Raw genomic sequence first — 19228 nt, forward strand, 5'->3', positions numbered from 1 at the left:
TGTATTCTGAGTGCTTCTTTCAAAATTAGTTGCCTAAAACTGGGGCAGTTGAGTGGTAGAACATTTGCTTAGCATTTAGGATATCCTGCTCTGACCCCAGCACTGCAGCACTAGCACAGCCACCCAAGAGGAGACGGCCGTGTACCTGCTTTATTTGCATGTTTCCCATGCCCTTGTCATGCCCTCCATTATTGTAGCATGTTTTGAAGTCAGGCGGTGCAGTGCCTCTATCTTTTTGGGGGGGACTGTTTTTTAGAGGGGAGGCTTTTTTGTTTATTAATTTTTTGTTTTGTTTTGATTTGGGCTATTTGAGTTTTTTTTGTATACTAATTTTAAGATTTTTTTCTATTTCTGTGAAAAAATATGTTGAAATTTTCCTAGGAATTGCAGTGACTCTGTAGACCATCTAACCTTATATAATATAAATACTTTTACAATATTAATGATTCTAGTCCTGAACACGAGACAGTTTTCAATTTATTTGCATCTTTTCAGCTTTTTTCTTCAGGGAATTTCATTTTATGTATTTTTAACCTTCTGGCTAGACTTGTAAATATTTTAACATTTTATAGACTAGGTTGTGTTCTGTTTTTCTTTTTCATGCTTTGTTGTTGGTATATAGAAATATTACTTATTGTATATATTGAGACCTTACTGAATTTATTTTTTGCTATAGCCTCTTGATGGAATCTTAGGTTTTCTGTGTATAAAATCATGTCGTCTGTCAACTAAGACCATTTCATGTTTTCCTTTCGAGAACTAACTCATTTTATTTCCTTCTCTTGCCTAATGGCCTGACCAGGGCTGTAGGGACTCAAAGTGTTCAGTGCCTTCTTCCTTACCTCAGGTGACAAAGCTGTCTGGTCGATAGTTTGTCTAATGTGGGATTTGGTGTACTGAGAAACATTCTTACTGTATTCTCTTCACTTTCTGCATCTATTAATAGCATGTAGGCTCATCATTTTGTTGATGAGGTTTTCGTGAGGATCTCGTGAGGTGTTCTGCTGTTGGGCAGTGGTCTTCTCCGCCATTTCTATCCTGCAGTATTGACCTTGCAAAACAAGTCTGCAAGGTTTCTTTTTAATTATTTGTAATTGTGTGAGAAGGGTCAGCATTACTTCTTCAGCTGTTATAAAATTCAATTTCTGGCCTTTTTAAATGAGATGTGTTTTTGTATTACTGATTCAATTTCTTTTTATTGATATTCAGATTTCCTATTCTTGAACAGTTTTCTAGGAATTCTTAAATTTCTTCTCAAATATCAAAATTGTAGATGAAAGTCTCAAAGAATTGTGATGTGGAGTTGCCCATATTATCTTACAAACCTTTGCATTTCTTGCTATCAGTTGTAATTTCTTCTATTTCTTCTTATGTTCAGATCTTTTTATTGTCTAGCAATAGGTTTGTTAATTTTTGTCTTTTTGGAATAACCAGCTTTCAGCTCCTTTGTCCACTTTGTTCAGTATTAGAATTAGCTATAACTTCATGCTTTCCTAGTTCAACTTGCTGGAATACCTTTTCCCATCTTTTTATTCCAAGATAGCGTCATCTTTGATAATGAGGTGTGTTTCTTGGAGGGAACATTATGTGGTTTCTGTGTGTCCTCTGTCTTTAAGCTTGTGTAATAAGTGCTTTACTTACTCAGTTTTCTCCCAAACCCCTCCATAAACCTGTTATTGGTGGAGTTAAAAATATCATAAAATTATGTATACTGAGTACAACATTTTTGTAATCCAGGCTTACAAATATGAAAAATTGAGCTTTTCTGAAATACAATAGTAGTGTTCCCAAACTTCCAATTTATTATAAAGGTTGATTTGTTGGTGCTGACCTGAGGAAACGTTCATATTTCGAAAACCTTTGCAAATACCTTTCCATGTGTATATCCCAGTATTATCAAATGCCAGCCCACATGCATGAGACAGCTTTGATTGAGTACATCACAGGTTGGGAGCATTTTTAGAATTCTATTAACTGAAAGGCTAGAATGTCTTTAGCACATCATTACATTGCAAATGATTTCCAGTAGAAGCTCCTTAATTGTGCACCAAATGGATTTTTGGAATATGGAAATTTTCTCTACACTTGAATACAGGCCTGAAAAACATTGCTCTGGTTTGAAATTAAAATATATTTCTGGGAAATTGTATAGGAATCAGGATATCACTTTGAAAAACGCATCTTTTGACAGTGTAGGCCTGACATGACTTGCAATTCAAACAACCTTAGTTCTCATCCGGATGATTTTATCACAGCGTGTTTCACAGAAGCAATTTTCCCTTGTAATTTTAGTTTAAAACACTTTCAAGGCTGCAGCTCACACTAATTCCACAGCCCTTCAGAGTTCATGAATGGTGGTTGAACACAGATCTTTTAACCATTTAAAAATCTAAAGCCATTCTCATTGAGGAATGTACCAACAGAGGATAATCTGACACGCTGGGCACAGTTTGCCCACCCCTGATCTCTGAAGTCTTTAGTAACTGTTGTTCTGAGTAAATGTGCTTGTTTCCCGAACCTTTGCAACTAATGGTTAACTTTGAGAAACTTAGCCAATATGAATGTTAACTCCCTGATGTGATGATTCACTGCATACTGTGCATATGACATTTTATTTCCTATAAATTCATATAATTCAAAAATTCAGAAATTAGTTCTTTTGATTTACATTTATTTGAATAATATGAAATATCTTTACATAATTATAGGGCATTTATATTTATTCATTATAGAGTGCCTGTTTATATCCTTTCTCCATTTTTTTTGCAATAGAATTTTCATTGCTGCGACCATTCTGCACACTCTAGGCCTCACTTCCTGTGCTTATTCAGTGTAATTTCCACTGCGCTCTCCCACGCGTCCAGCACTTCTTCACTGTGACAGAGCAGGTCAAGCACTTCACACATGTGCACCAGCTGCCCTTCGTATGGCTGTGCTCTACTGATAGAATTCTCATAAATCAAAGATCAGCTCCTTCCTCTGTAGCTTCAGCATGTACAGATAATCACCACTGAAATCTGTCCATTTTTAAAATCAACAATTGACTTAATAATGACTTGGCTCTCTACTAGATTCCAAAAATTTGAGACTGGAATTATATTATATATGTAATAATTATATGTAACCTGAGTCTAAAAAGGTAGTATCAATGTTATCACATATTTTCGAGGCTCATAAAAATAAAGTTCTGTGTAATATTCCTTGTAGAGAACTTAGTATACTGTAGAACTTGTAGAGAACTATAGTCAACTCTCTTAGAGAGATTGCAATGGCATACAATGGTAGGACCGTAGAAGGAGAGGGGTTGGGGATTTAGCTCAGTGGTAGAGCGCTTGCCTAGGAAGCGCAAGGCTCTGGGTTCGGTCCCCAGCTCCGGAAAAAAAAAAAAAAAAAAAAAACCAAAAAAAAAAAAAAAAAGGTAGAAGGAGGACGATCATTTCAGCTTAAAAGTTTGAGAACAGCCTGGAACACATAGCAGTGGTGTGTGTGTGTGTGTGTGTGTGTGTGTGTGTGAGAGAGAGAGAGAGAGAGAGAGAGAATGTATAGAGAAAAACTCCCTTATCCACTGAATCCTTAGATATAAGCACAACTAAAGTTTTAATTTTTCATAAAACTTATTGGAAACATGCTTTTTACCTTATGGCTTAAAATAAATATTTACAACCATGTTCTCAAAGAAAAATTACCCTCTGCTGGTAAAGAATTCCTATAAATTTAAAACAGAAAAATATTTGTTCATATCTGTTTTGTTACCTGAAGATTTTTTTCTCTTGGACTCACTTTATAACACTTATCAAGATTACATTTTAGTCAAGCCTTTATCTCTTTATTTCCAAAGGATATTCATTACCTTGCCCTGGATATGGGTGAGCTGGCACTGGCTGAAGTGGCAAGAAGAAGGGCAGATGACATTGATGTCGAGTCAGTGTGCTCTGGAGTCGGTAAGGGCTGCTTCACTTTACTGAAAGTGCTTTGGTTCTAGGAGAGTCTTAGTATTGTTTCTATTGTGTTTGTAGGGCATAATTGATTTATTGGAATTACTTTCTAACACTATATTTAAAAGCATGAATTATTAAGCCTTCAGAAATTATACAATATTTATGGATAAACTGAAATTTTAAAAGAAATTTATAAATAATAATGGCTAAGGTCACTGTTTGCCAGAATGTAAAAACATATTGCTCTTTTAAAATACATTATTATTATTATTATTATTATTATTATTATTATTATTATTTTGTATGTGCACACCAAAGCACATGTATTGAGGACAGAAAACCTGTGGGAGTTGGTTCTGCCTGTCTTCTCTGTGGATCCCAGGGACTGACCTCAGATTCTCAGGTTTAGAGCGAGCACTTTTACCCTCTAAGCCGTCTCCCTGGTCCCAGTTGGTCTTCTCATGAGATCTGGGGATAGAGAGACTTATCATCAGTGCTGACATGAACCAACGCTGTGCTGATACACGGCCATGTCATATATTAAAATAACTCTCTCCGTTATCATGGTGTTTCAGGTTTTGCATGCACATGCACATGTGCATACACACATGCGGTAAGGGGGGCATTTCTCAGAAACTGCTAATGTTCCTGTTCAATACCATATTGTAAAGACTGACGAGAAGCCTACACTGACTGTGAAAGTCCATTAGAACCTTATAACAAAACGAAAGGGATTGTGTGTAACCTAACAAATTGACAGTCCATCTGCATGGACGTTTTGTTTCTAAACTCAGCCTCTCTGATGCTGCTGAGTCTGCCAGTATTGAAATTCGGGTATCAGAATTCTTGTTTTTCTTGGTTCTTCTACACCCAAATGACAAAACAAGCAAACAAACAAACACTCCCAAGATTTTAGTAGAATTGGTTTCACATGTCTGCGTGTAATTCCTAAATCCATTTTTTAGAAGATTCCTACTTTGGAAGTGCTTGAAAAATACTCTAATAAGTGTCTCCCCAATAAGTCATGTTATGCTTGGGTTACTTTTGCTCCTAACACCAGCACTTCTCAGCTGTCTTCAATACTTCAAGCCCAGTCCTTGAGGCATAGTACAGAAGGGATTGCAACACCATTGAGCCAGCGCAAACCAATCGGAGTCTAACTGTTGTAGAGGTTAAGTAAGGAAAAGAGAGCCATGGTGCGACACAGCCATGTGGTTAATGCCTATAAAACAAAGTTACCTTAATAAGAATTGGTTGGTAGCAGTAACATTTATAATAGTTTGTCTCTTCTATGTCTTCTTTCTTCTTGGTACTGTATGATACGTTCATATTGCTTATTAGTATGACAAGAAGAGCTAAAATAAAGAAAATACATAGGATGAATTCTGTACTTAAAATTATTTTGGAAAACACAAATCCTATAAGCCAAAACCCTATAGATGTAATATAATAAAGGCATTTATTATTAATAATGTATATACTATAATGTATATTATTATGATATACTACAATCTGCAGTCATCTACTGTTTAAGGAATTGATGTGTTGGGTTATGTAAAATACAAGCATAAACTTGGGAAGGTTTATAAGAATGGCTGAGTGAGGTTATAGAGTACAATATGGTGACAGAGCTGGCCTTTGACACTTACCTGTTCACTACCAAGGTCTTCTCTGTGCCTAGCTGTCCTGTCTACAACATATGCTTAGTACCTATGCTATATGTAACTCATATATAACATACCTTAGTAAATATGCCTATGTTATAGATTACTGTGGGATTGCCAAGTTAATTCATGCTTTGAACAGTGATTGGCAAAGAGGGAGCTAGGTATTTCTTTTGTTTTTTTCCATTTAAATTTTTTTAAATTGCATTGTTTGATTTACATTTTAAATGTTGTCCAATTTCCCGGTTTCTCCTCCAGAAACCTGCTCTCCCACTCCTCCCACCCCCATGCCCTTCTTCGAGGGAGCTCCCTCACCCGCCCACGCACTCCCTACCACCTCCCTGTCCTGACATCCCCTACACTGGGACACTGAGCCCAGGACCAAGGTCCTCTCCTCCCACTGATGCCCAACAAGGCCTTCCTCTGCCTCATATAGGGATGGAGCCATAGGTCCATTCCTTTGTTCTCTTGGGATGGTGGTTTTGTCCCTGAGAGCTCTGGGGTGGGGGTGTCTGGTTGGTTGATATTGTTGTTCCTATGGGGTTGCAAACCCCTTCAGCTACTTCAGTCCTTTCTCTAACTCCTCCATTGAGGACCCTGTTCTCAGTTCAATGGTTGGCTGCGAGCATCTGCCTCTGTGTTTGTAAGGCTCTGGTAGAGCCTCTCAGGAGACAGCTATATCAGGCTCCTGTCAGCAAGCACTTCTTGGCATCTACAATATTGTCTGGATTTGATGGCTGTATGTGCGATGGGTCCCCATGTAGGGCACAGTCAGTCTCTGGATGGCCTTTCCTTCAGTCTCTGCTCCACACATTGTCTCCTTATTTCCTCCTGTGAGTACTTTTGTTCCCCCTTCTAAGAAGGTCTGAAGCATCCACACTTTGGTCTTCCTTCCTCTTGAGCTTCCTGTGGTCTATGGATTGCATCTAGGGCAATTCAAGCATTTGGGCTAATATCCACTTATCAATAAGTGCATACCATGTGTGTTTTTCTGTGATTGGGTTACCTCACTCAGGATGATATTTTCAAGTTCCATCTATTTGCCTAAGAATTTCATGAAGTCATTGTTTTTAAGAGCTGAGTAATATTCCATTGTGCAGATGTACCACATTTTCTGTATCCATTCCTCTGTTGAAGGACATCTGGGTTCTTTCCAGCTTCTGGCTATTAGAAATAAGGCTGCTGTGAACATAGTGGAGCATGTGTCTTTGTTGTATGTTGGAGCATCTTTTGGGTATATGCCCAGAAGAGATATAGCTGGGTCCTCAGGTAGTACAATGTCCAATTTTCTGAGGAACCTCCAGACCGATAGCTATATTATTAATATAATATGATATAATAGTCTAACTGAGTTGTGTATGAGTTAATTTTCTTCAGTTGGAGAAATTCTTTCTCCTATATCTCCTAGGTATCATAGCTTCTCACTTCAGCTGCCTCTAGAACCACAAATGAAAGCATTTAAAGCTAGTCGAGTTTATTTAAATTTTTAAGGAGGTTTTCTATGTGAGGCATGGATATGTTTTCTACTGATTTTAATTTCGTTTGTGTTGTTCTTTATTGTGCATAGCAGCCAGCTGTCGTTCTCTCTGAGCTGCTTCTACAGAGGAAGCAGACAGGTCTGTGCTCACAGATTCACAGCCAAAGGCAGAAGACAGACAGAATGGGAAAGAGAAAAACACTGGTTCTGTTAAAAAAACTCCAATCTTTTTCAGAATTAGATTTATTATAAGTATATTACTTATGAATATTACTGCAATCATATGTAGAGAATATTGTTTCATTATTTTGTGAAACTTACAATTTTTTTCAAGATGGCAATTTAGATTTTTGAAATGGATTCACTTGAGCAGAAGAAATAGCTGGCAAGTGTCCTCATGCCGGGTGGTATGCACACTCAGTTTTCATAACCTTTCTTCTGTTTATTCAAAGTGATGTGACTGGATAGAGCATAACACCAAGACTCATGTCTGGAATTTTAAGAGATGTTGAAAACAACCTTCAAGAGGGTTTTTTAATTGTTGTTTGGAACTTACTGTGTAGACCAGTTGTGCCTAGACTCAGACCGCCTGCTTGCCCATGCTTTCTTAGTGGGTTACCACAGCAGGCTCCACCACCACCACCACAGCAGGCTCCACCACCACCACCACAGCAGGCTCCACCACCACCACAGCAGGCTCCACCACCACCACAGCAGGCTGCACCACTACCACAGCAGGCTCCACCACCACAGCAGGCTCCACCACCACAGCAGGCTGCACCACCACCACAGCAGGCTCCACCACCACCACAGCAGGCTCCACCACCACCACAGCAGGCTGCACCACCACCACAGCAGGCTCCACCACCACCACAGCAGGCTCCACCACCACAGCAGGCTCCACCACCACCACAGCAGGCTCCACCACCACCACAGCAGGCTCCACCACCACCACAGCAGGCTCCACCACCACCACAGCAGGCTCCACCACCACCACAGCAGGCTCCACCACCACCACAGCAGGCTCCACCACCACCACAGCAGGCTCCACCACCACCACAGCAGGCTCCACCACCACCACAGCAGGCTCCACCACCACAGCAGGCTAAAGGGCTTTCAATAATAATTTACTTTAAGATTTCTTAGAAAAGAAGGAAATGTTTTGCAGTTGGGATAAAGTTAGAAGCCTGAAGTCTGTCAGGTTCAGAGTGTTTTCCAGGACATTTTCTATATCCCTTTGTTGACCACCAGGTGGCTAGCCTAGAAGACCAAGAAGCCATGGTAGATTACCTTCCCCGCCTCCTCCTGCCCAGCACAGGGTCACAGACAGGTTGCTGGGCCCTGTATCTATGAGGCTGCTGCAAAGCAAACTCATGTCTGCATAGCAGTTGCTTACACTGATCCTTCTCCCTAGCCGCTTACTCTCCTGCAGCTTCTCTCGGATTCTGTCTGTCATCAGAGACTCCTTTCTCAATAAAAGGTAGATGGTAGATCAGTTGGCATGTCTAACCAAAGTAACCCTGCCAAAGTGCTGTGCCCTTTATTTTAAGCAGTTGTTCACATGAACATGGGTACTTTGCCAGTGGTTACCATGGGAAAAAAAAGTCTCTCTCTTTGGTGATCATTAACTTCATTTATATCTTAGGGAGGATGGGGCCTCATGATCCAGTCCTCTGTCTGTGGTAGGATGTTGATGGGACCGACCGTGTACATGTCTGTTGCTGATAATCATAGCTATTTAGGACTCAGCTTTCAACAGTTAGTTACTGTCAACATTTGGACTAGTTCTGAGTCTCTACAGTAAACCCAACCACGACAAAAGAAATCTCTGGCTAAAGCTGACAGCAGCACTCATCTATGGACATAAGCAAAAGATATCCAGGAGGCAGTGTTGTAGACACATCAATACTGTAATAGACACATCAGACTCTTCAGAAGGTAGAATGTATAATCGACACATTGGATTTACTTAGCAGAACCTTCCTCCAAGTAGGGTTCATGAACTCCCCAGCCACAGGCTTTTGACTAAGTTTGTAGTACTAGATTTGAGTACCTTCCTGTGAGGCAGGCCTCAAATTCAATCAGAGAAATGGTTGGTTGCCTGTTGTGTGTATCTGTACACTACCCCGCCTTAGCTCTGAGAATGGGCCACACTACCAGCCCCCTCCCAGCTTCCCTTGAATCCATGGATAAAAGACACACACACAGTTGTTCCTTTTCAACTTGCCTTCTTGGCACAATTGCTGGGCGCTACTGTCTCCTACCTGGAAAGTGTGCCCTTATCATTACTCTGGGCTCCGCTCCTCCCACCTGCCCCCACTTCAGTCAGTTGAATGTAGTACCTGCTAAACACTCTGACCACCTGCCTATAGGAGCAGCCACAGCCCACCGCTCCTCCTAAGACCGCACAGCCAGGCTCTCCTCTCTCCAAGGCATGGCGAACTCCCTCTCCCTTCCTTTCATTTCCCTTTTCCTCCAGGGTCCTGGAAGTCCTGCCTGTACCTTCTTCCCGGTAATTGGCCTGTGGCTTTCTTTACTGACAGGTTGGAACCAGTTGGGGAACAGGACCTTAGCATCAGAGCTGTCCCTACAGTTGCCCATATAACAAACTTGCTACCTTGTCTGGCCAGCTGGTTCGATCACCCATGGCCCACAGCTGAGCAAAGCTGTTGCTGGTGCTTCTTTTCCCACAGTCTGCCTAGCACTCCTGGCACTGAGGGGTGCCCAGCAGGGAGGACACTTCCGGCTTAGTTCTAGCTAGATTTTTCTGCATCTTATGACCAAAGCATCCACACCATTCTTGCATTCCATCATTATGCCATGAGACTATACAAATTCTTTTATTTCTTATATGTCAAGACCGCCAAGTTTGGAGATTAAAAAGTGGCTGAAATATAAGGCTCTTGGGTAAGATGACTAGATAAAATGCTGCTTCCACAGGACTCATAAATGCTAAAAGAAAAATCTGGGGAACTGTAGAATTTACCTCAAGGAAGAAAAAAAAAACGAGGAAAGGGACAGAGAAACAAACCTCTGGAATCACAAAAGAAGACAGGACAACTGGAAGGCATAGAGAAACAGAAAGGTTATGTAGCAAAATGTAGGAGACGAGTCAGCCTTTAAGTACAGTGTGTGATGCACTTTGCGGTAGACCAGCATTAGTGAGAAAACAAATAATGACAAGTCCACGTCCATCTTGTCACTTCCAGTATCTTAAAATGCTATATACCAGGCACCATCTGCTTGAGGGGTAACCTACCATTTAAGGCTAAGCTACACTAGGGATCTCATATGCCCAAGAATTTCTGGCACCTGTGTGAAGGAGGCCAGGAGAGTAAGTTGTAGAGAGGGACATTGCATATGGACATAAAGAAAAAGTTACATGCAGGAGATTCAGAAGGGTGGATGGTGAGTGGCCCAGCTCTGTGGCAAGAAGCAGACCTTATCATCTGAGAACTGCTGAGCCAGACCAGTTAGGCTGCTTGGCCTACAGCGCTGCCTCCCTGCAGTTTCTGCATGTGGGACTGAGGATGGTAACACTCAAGTCCTGCTGATCACTGGCGTCCAACAGCCTCCTCTTTCCAGCGCTGCTTTACCAGTGGGCAGGATAGAGAGCCAGGAGTCTAAGGCCCAGTGCATAGCTCAGTGCTTTGGCTGATTGGCTCCACATTCTCTTGTGTACTCGAGGAAACCCATACCCTTATCTGGCTTGGACATTAGCACCCCAGGGCTGCACAGCACTTCAACTGCATAGTCCAGGGGTGTCTAAAAAATAGCAGCATAATTACACACACTGACAAGTAGGATTGTATAAATAAAAAACCTGGACAATGAGGAAGTGGGTGGCTATAAAATGGTAGAAAGTACCTGCTATCTATACATCTATTCAGGGGTCAATATCTAGGATCATTAACAAACTCAAGAAACCTTAATACCCCAAGTTTTAAATTATCCAATAGACAAATAGGCAAATGAATTGAACAGACATTTCTAAAATGAAACATCGATAGCAAGTAGATAGATACACAGAAAACATTCATGGGGAGCAGAGCTCTGACACAGTCTGATGGCAATGTACACTGGTTCAGCTGGTGTAGAAATAAGCATGGAGGCACGGCAAAGAAAAACCAGACCTAAACTCTCCCACCGATGTAGTTACATACAGCCGAAGGAGGGGGTCCCAGACAGTAGGGGTCCTGCTCACACACATTCACAGGGCCACTGCTCACGCTTGGCAAGCTGAGGAGTCAGTACAGAAAATGTGCACATTCACACAATGGGATTTATTGGGCCATAATGAAGTACAGCATTCTGTCACTTGCAGGGCGGACCATCATTCCATGAAGTAAGCTGAGCTCAGAAAAACAGAAATAGCATTTTCTCTTACATGCAAACTCTAGTTTAAAGACAGCATGAATATCATGAAAGTGGGGGAAGTGTGTATGGGAAGGAAGGGGTCCTGCAGGAGGGGGGAAAGACAGACAGGAGAAAATGGATGCAGTGGCTATCTGAGCAAAGTACACCGAGTACCTACAAGCAAGCATCATTGTGATTGAGCCTGACTGGGGTGATGACCCAATGAGTGAACACCGACACTTCAGATCAACCCCTGAACCCGTGATGGAAGGCAAGAATTCCATAGGCCCAAAATGAGCCTATGTATGCAATTCAAACTCAAAACTCAGAAGTCATAACGAAACACATCATTCGTATAGTTGATATAGGCTAACTAAAACAGTAGCTATAAACCAAGAGTTAGAGTATGCGTTAAAGACTGTTTTAATGTTCAGGTTGAAGAGAATGTACGAGTGAACAGAATTGAACACGGATCCTTATCTTCCCTCTACTAATCAGCAGGCAGGAACCTGGAGGAAGCTCACACTAGACACTACCCATCCCTCTGTCACAAGATTTTAGTTAACTCTAGCATCTTTCCAGGTCAGATGACTGCAGTGCTAGTGATTTTATTTATATTTTCATTCGAGATAAATTTTGTTAGGTATATATTGAAATTAAGACTGGACTTCACAAATATCTAACTTTTCTCTCTTTTGTGGACATGTTACACTCTATAGTAAATAATGTTGCAGCTGCATTGGGACATCAGAAGCCAAACTTGCCAGTCTTTCCCTCTCTGCAGATACTACCAGAGGAGATGCTTGAGATGGCAGTGCCTTGTCGGCTTGTTTGGCTAGTAAGTGAGGCAGCATACGTCCTCAGAGAGAAGTAAACTTACTTGTCAGCTTGTTTGGCTAGTAAGTGAGGCAGCATACGTCCTCAGAGAGAAGTAAACTTACTTGTCAGCTTGTTTGGCTAGTAAGTGAGGCAGCATACGTCCTCAGAGAGAAGTAAACTTACTTGCAACTTGCTTGCAGTCCCTTGAAATGATGTGTGACTCTTACAAAAGCGTAGCAGTCCTGTGTAATTCAATGGGTACTTTTCAAAATCATTGCATTGTAATGCTGAGTAACATTAAGAATCCAAATAGGAAGACCCTTTTCTGTTGTATGTTTTCCTTTACTTATGACCACGTGTGTGCATACACACACACACACACACACACACACACACACACACGCACGCACGCACGCACGCACACCATGCTTGGGCTTTTACAGGGATTGCTTTACTGTAGGTGCGTTGCTGTATTAAGTCGTGTTTCTTACTTTCCCTTCTATTCACTGGAATTCCCTTAGGCCTGTTCTGCTGTAGTCAGCTTATGGTGTCTTTTCTTGGCTACATGGAATTCCTTGTTTTCCTTCTTGTTTACCTGTGCGTCAGTGGACTGTCCCCCACAGTCGGTGCTGCATACTGTGCTCACATTGTTTCATTTCTAGATGTTACTTGCTGCCTATTAAGTTGCAAGGACATCAGACAGTAATCCAGTCACTGTCCTAGTTGCATTTCCCAGGCTGTGATAAAATGTCCCAACCAAAGCACCTGGACAAAGGGTTTACTTTGCCTCAGGGCTTGAGGGCATGGTCTGAGTGGTGTCAGGAATTTGAGGTAGCTAGTCCTACTTCCCAGGCAAAAAGGAAGAGAAGAGGGGATGGGGATTTAGCTCAGCGGTAGAGCGCTTGCCTAGCAAGCACAAGGCCCTGGGTTTGATCCCCAGCTCCGAAAAAAAAGAAAATAAAAAAAAAAAAAAGGAAGAGAAGAGAGTAATGACCATTTTTATTTAGTCTGTAGCTAAGGTGGGTCTTCCTAACTCATTTACCTAATCTAGAAAATTCCTAGAATTTTGTCCTCAAAATGACTCTTGGTCCCTTCGACTTGACAAATAGAAACCCAGTGCACCCTGCGCTGTACTCAATACACTGTTCTTCAGAAGGAAAAGCTTCAGAATCCACAGGTCACACACACCGTCACCTCAGGGTGATTATAACTAGTACAAAATGCCACTGACCCACAGAGAACAATTAGTGCAGTGTTCACTTCTTAATGGGTTGGAATAACTTTAAGTTATATGACTGTTAAGTCTACGAAAAGTCATTGACCCTATTTTAAACAGGTTATGCATTCCTAAGTCAGAAATTAGAAATGCTCTAATGCTATCATGATTCCACTAGTAGACAAGGACACATCTGACCCATGTGCTAGTAACAATAAAACTCGGTGCACTAAGAATAGAGTATAAGTCAGAACGGTTGCTCCGTCAGTAATGCCACTTACAGGGAGAAGCTGGGGTAGCCATGATTCCATCTGTGCCACATAGTGAGACCCCATCTTTAAAAAAATGTTACCTGAGTGGGGGTGGTAGTGCATACCTTTAATCCCAGCACTAGGAAAGCAGAGGCAGGTGGATCTCTTGTGAGTTTAGGACCAGCCTTTTTTTTTTATAGTAAGTTCCAGGACAGATGCAGGGATGTTCACGGATTAAAAAAACAAAACAAAACAAACAAACAAAAGAACACCAAACTAAACCCCAAAACTTGTCCATACCTGCATTATAAGATGTGTGTGTGTGTGTGTGTGTGTGTGTGTGTAAAACTTTGTTTAGATTTGTCTCATCTTCAAAATATATTGCATACATGTGACTATTCCAACCCCCCCCCCCCCAGAGCATCCAAAAGTCCAAAACCACGTTTGTATTCTGAGTATTTGGGTAAGATAAAGTCAGCTAGTCAACCTGCACAGGTCTTTCTTCTTTAAGTTATGGAAAGATAGCAGCCAGATGGACAAATAGAGGTGCTCTGTGAATGATTGCTACAGAAAAGAGCTGGACTACGAGGAGAGACCACAGGATAGCTCTGGTCACTAAGGAGGTAACAGGAAGTCTAACTGCAGAAGGTTGGGAAGGTAATCCAGAGAAAAGAACGCAGCTTGTAATGGCTGGAACTGGGGGTCTGCACAAAGGGAGAAGGGTAGGTACAAGGAACCACGCCTTAGCAGGTGACTGGCGTGCTGAAGGCAGAATTCCATATGCCCACAGAACCTGAAATGCAGCCAGTCTGTCCCAGTGAAAGAACACACATGGTACTATCCAAGTGACTTCAACTGCCACTGACAGGCACCTTCCTGCCTTTATGGCCCAGCATCTGGACCTTGGATGCCACCAGAGGACAGCCCCTAGTTTTTATCGAGTTTTAGGACCACGACCCTCCAGAATATGAGACTGCACCTCAGCTTTGCCTGTCCTGTCGTAAGCACTGTTTTTTAACTCACTGCCTAGGGTTTCTGGTTCAGAAAGTTCCGGCATCACATTTGCTTCTCCCCTGGAGGTGAGAACGATTCCAGCCAAGTCCTTCAGCTCCAGGAGCAAAGGCTACAAACCCTGATACTGCCCTCTACTCTTCCCGGGGGACCTAGCCTACTGCCCTAAGACTGTGGCTGTTGGCACAGAAAGCAAAAGCCAGAACTGCCAACAGCTGTCCTTGGGACAAGGGAGAAGATCCTGTTTGTTGCCCTTCCTCTCTAGACAAATGGTTAAAATGCTAGAGAATTCAGCATCCCTCTTGCTTATCCTGGAGAAGGTCCTCTCTACACCCACAGCCTTGGACAGTGGCTGTTTTGGTGTGCAGGCCCAGGCATCACCAGATCGTGTCTAAGTTAAGTCCAGGAAAGGGATGACCAGAAACACAGGTTATCCATAATTGTCCCAGAGGGCCTGGGGAGCTTCCTCCATGGTGTGCAGCTCTGGCGTGGAAGGCCCAGAAGGAGACCTCTTCCAAGTCTCCCCGCTTTAGAATACTGGTTCCTGGTGCCACAGAACTCTCGACCTGGGCCAGCTGCTTGTTTGCAAGATGGTCTTTATTTCTCTCCCACTGGTACTTCTGTCTGTCCAGCTTTAGTCTCCTTCCTATTTTGTCACTGCATTTAAGAACCATACACAAAATTTTATTTCTATACACACCATATGTAAGAATAAACTCTAAGAGGCAGCACTCAGCATAGCGTACATGCAACAATACCCACAAACTCAGGGAAAGGCACGCAGGACCCCTATGCTCTTATCAGACACTGCAAAGGGAAGCTTTTAATGCTCCAACCAGTAAACAGCAGTCAGCAGAAAACACAGTCTAAGCTGGAGACACCATTTTCCAACACACTGTTCATTTGAACTAAAAACTCCCTTCAGTCTCCCGAGGCTACAGATGTAGCTGTCACTCATATCCAGCCTGGAGCTGTGTGATCAGTCAGGTTCTCCGCCTTCCATGGTTCCCTGTGTCTCTGCTTTCTTTCTCACCCTGTATTCCAATACCAAAATGTCTACAGGAAGTGAAATCTCAACAGCCCTATTGTTACTCCAGTAGGAGTCACTTTCAGTGTCTGTAAGCCAGCCTCCACTACCCAAATGTACACTTACAGTCAAAGCACTCGAGAGTTACTACACACAGGCAAGGCCAACTATAGGAAAATACCTAAGGACACTCTTCAGAACCACACGCTGAACAGAGTCCTCGTACAGCCTAAATTTCTGTGGTTTGTTTTCTCAAGATATCAGTAAACCACTGGAAATTTTGTTTTAAGTCATTCATATCAACAGTGTCTAGAAGTATAGAACATGTTGGGAATGACACAACCATTTAAAACCCCAACCCGAACAATTCTGCTGTTATACTTTACCATTCTCGATACAGTGTATCTATTACCCTGTTGTTATACTTTGTCATTCTCGATACAGTGTATCTATTACCTTAGGAAAACTTTACATGAAAGAGCCTGGGCCTGACGCCCCCCGCTTCAACCTGGGGTCTCCAAGCACTGACTGGGTTGTGTAGCCTTTTAAGAGCCTTTGGGCACAAAACAGGTAAAATGCGGTTTTAGTTATCGGCATGTCTGTGCAACAAAGCATTTGGGAGGTGTGACTGACAGGCCAGGAGTGTATGAGGGGAAAACCTATGCTTGTGTCTGCTTCAGTGGCTTTATTAGCCACACCCTACTTGTAAATTATAAGCTGTCATTCAGAGTAGCATAGTGATGTTTAAAACAAGGCAGGTTATAATACTCATACTTCTTTTGCCTTAATGCCTAGAGGTGAATTCAGAAAATGTTCTTAATGTTTTGACTCATAAAAGCACCCATCTGGAAAAAAAAAAAAAAAAACACCCAGCAAGCCCTTATAGTAAAGAGCAGTGCGAAGAGGATTTAGGAGCCGTTCATATGCATGTGCATATGTGCATACGTACTTCAGCGTTAGCATCACAATTAGGGAACTCAGCCGCCAGGATAATTCAGATCAGATGGTCAACAGCTATGTCAGATTAAAGATAAAGAATAATTCCACTAACTTTTGTGGCAGATTTTAAATCACTTTAAAACATACTTTATACTTAATTAAAGTTAGTATTGATGCCAAAACCTTCACTAGAGGCCTTTATTATTTCATAAAGAATTATAGAACTGTCTGTTAGCAGATGAGAATAACCAATTATCCTCCTGAGTTAGAAATAAGTGCATATTCGTGTCAGACTTTGCCAGCAGCCATGTAGCTTCTTCCTGTTTGATCTTTACTCCTTTTTAAAAACTGTTAGCATATATTGCGACTCCCTTCATTTTTAAAAACATATAAAATCATACAAATTCAAACTACACAGATATGAGTCGATCAAAATACCGTCCTTACTTTCAGTAGTGCATTTGTGTGGTCACACAGTGCCTGCATTTGTTCACCGTACCACTTTAATTCTGTAAGGAAATGCTCACTGAGGCTCCTTAAAGACCACAGAGCAGTCTCACCTTTTTATAGGTTTAATCATGAGGTTCTGAGGGTTTATTTTTTGAAGTGGACCAAACCACAAAATGGTGTCTTAAGAAAAGTCCTTATCTGACGAATAAGAAAAGACAAACACCTGTAAGTTGATGTTTGAAGCTCAAACTCGTTCTGAAGTAACAAGAAAGGGAAAGCCGGCGGTTCAAATTTCAGTCCCTTTTCATCCAGACCCATCAATGTGTGCACTGGCCCATTAATTATGTGGTCCAGCACAAAATGATATGTTAGTCTTCCCTTTTGCTCCAAGGTGACAGCTGTGAGATTTAGTTCAAGAGAAAGAAAGCTATTCCAAATATTTTATTGTTAGTCTCAAGAATTTACCTGTTATAAATGAAAAGGTTGACGAATTGAGGAGCAAACCAATGATTTCTTTGTTAGAACTAAAGTAAAATTGGGGAAGATTTAAGAGGTAGAAGGCCCTGGCATGGCGTGTTCTGAGTTAAGGGAGTCCTCTGAAGAAGCGGTGTCTGTGAGAACTGGTTTAGTGCCTGCAGTTTGCAGCCAGACTCTTTCTGCCTTTGCTCTTGTGCTCAACCACATACGTGTAGGGAAACACCAAAAGCTGAGTTTCATTCATTAAAACTTTATGGATGTAAATATTACCATTAACTTCATATAATGGTGACATGACACTAAATATTCTTCCTCTGATATTTTCTAACCATTAAAAAAATTAATTCGGGGTTGGGGATTTAGCTCAGTGGTAGAGCGCTTGCCTAGCAAACACAAGGCCCTGGGTTTGGTCCCCAGCTCCGAAAAAAAGAAAAAGAAAAAAAATTAATTCAGTTTTAGTTCACAAGTTACAAAGAAACAAACAGCTTGATCACAGTTTGGTAGCCCTCCATTCTTACACATTTTTTTGCTCTTTCTGTTTTATAGACCAGTGATTCATTCACAGGAAAATGTTGCTACGGTACTGAACTTTTTGTCGTTTTAAAAATGTTCATTTAAAGTACTTTGTAAGTTCAAAATGGCTACCTATTACAGGAGTAGGTGAAAGTTACGGGATTAAAAACTGCCTACGAGAACCCAATGCCCTCGTCTCCTCATAGAAAATATCGGTATTCAGCTTAAATATACTTGGTTTCATTTAGTCATCTAAACTTTTCTTATCCATCTGGACATGGTGCTCTGACGTAATTCTAGCACCCGAGGGGTGTCAGCCAGAGGGTCAGTTCAAGAATTATCCTTAGAGAAGTCACCAAGGTCAAAGTGAGGACAGTGGATTCCATCTGCAAACGAACATCTCCTCACACGTCACCTTTGTACACACATCCTCAGACAACAGCGTTTGACCACCTTTCTGTTGTCTTTTATGTCAACGAGGATGCAGAGGGTACCTGGAAGAGAATGGGGGACAAGAGACGCGAAGAAGGACGCCAAGACAAGAGTCTAATCAAGGCAACAATTTTATTTTTTCCCAAGGCTGAATTTATACCATAACATGGGTAACAGAGAGAGGGGGAAAGTGGGAAACATTTACACAGGCCAAGGACACAGTACTCGTGTGGTCAGCTGATGTCGACAGGATGTTGGTTTCTCAGAAAGGTTACAGGTTTGTGATATCATTAGTCAGCAGGATGTTGGTTTCTCAGAAAGGACACAGCTCATATCATTGGGTATCTTGACGTCAGATGTATTTCTCAGCAAGGTAGCAACTTTGTCATTTCATTATTCATCCTGACCACCAGATTCGTATTAGTCTTCTGCAGCTGGCTGGGGATTTTCCATGAACCCAGTCACACTTAACTCTAACTATACTATTAGCATCAATAATGGAGGGTTTCAAGGGCATCGCTCCCAACACATTTATAGCCTGGGCTAATTTGGACTTTTGATCTTCCAGTCTTAGCTGCTTTTGCTCAAACTCTAGACGCTCACCACTATGCTTAGCTACATTTGGACATTTTCTAATGTCCAATGTCTAATGTCTAAT

The 19228-nt window shown here is 41.7% G+C and overlaps 1 protein-coding gene across 5 annotated transcripts in view; it reads left to right on the top strand.

Moving 5' to 3' along the window:
- Positions 1–19228, top strand: part of Wdpcp (WD repeat containing planar cell polarity effector) — a 330858-nt gene that overhangs the window by 248506 nt on the left and 63124 nt on the right. For all 5 annotated transcript variants that reach the window (XM_087583532.1, XM_087583534.1, XM_087583535.1 and 2 more), the window contains 1 exon segment: positions 3839–3941. In XM_087583532.1, coding sequence (XP_087439658.1) covers positions 3839–3941 — 103 coding nt within the window.

The sequence above is a fragment of the Rattus norvegicus genome, chromosome 14, assembly GCF_021556685.1.
Source record: "Rattus norvegicus strain SHRSP/BbbUtx chromosome 14, alternate assembly SHRSP_T2T, whole genome shotgun sequence".
Classification (NCBI taxonomy): domain Eukaryota; kingdom Metazoa; phylum Chordata; class Mammalia; order Rodentia; family Muridae; genus Rattus; species Rattus norvegicus.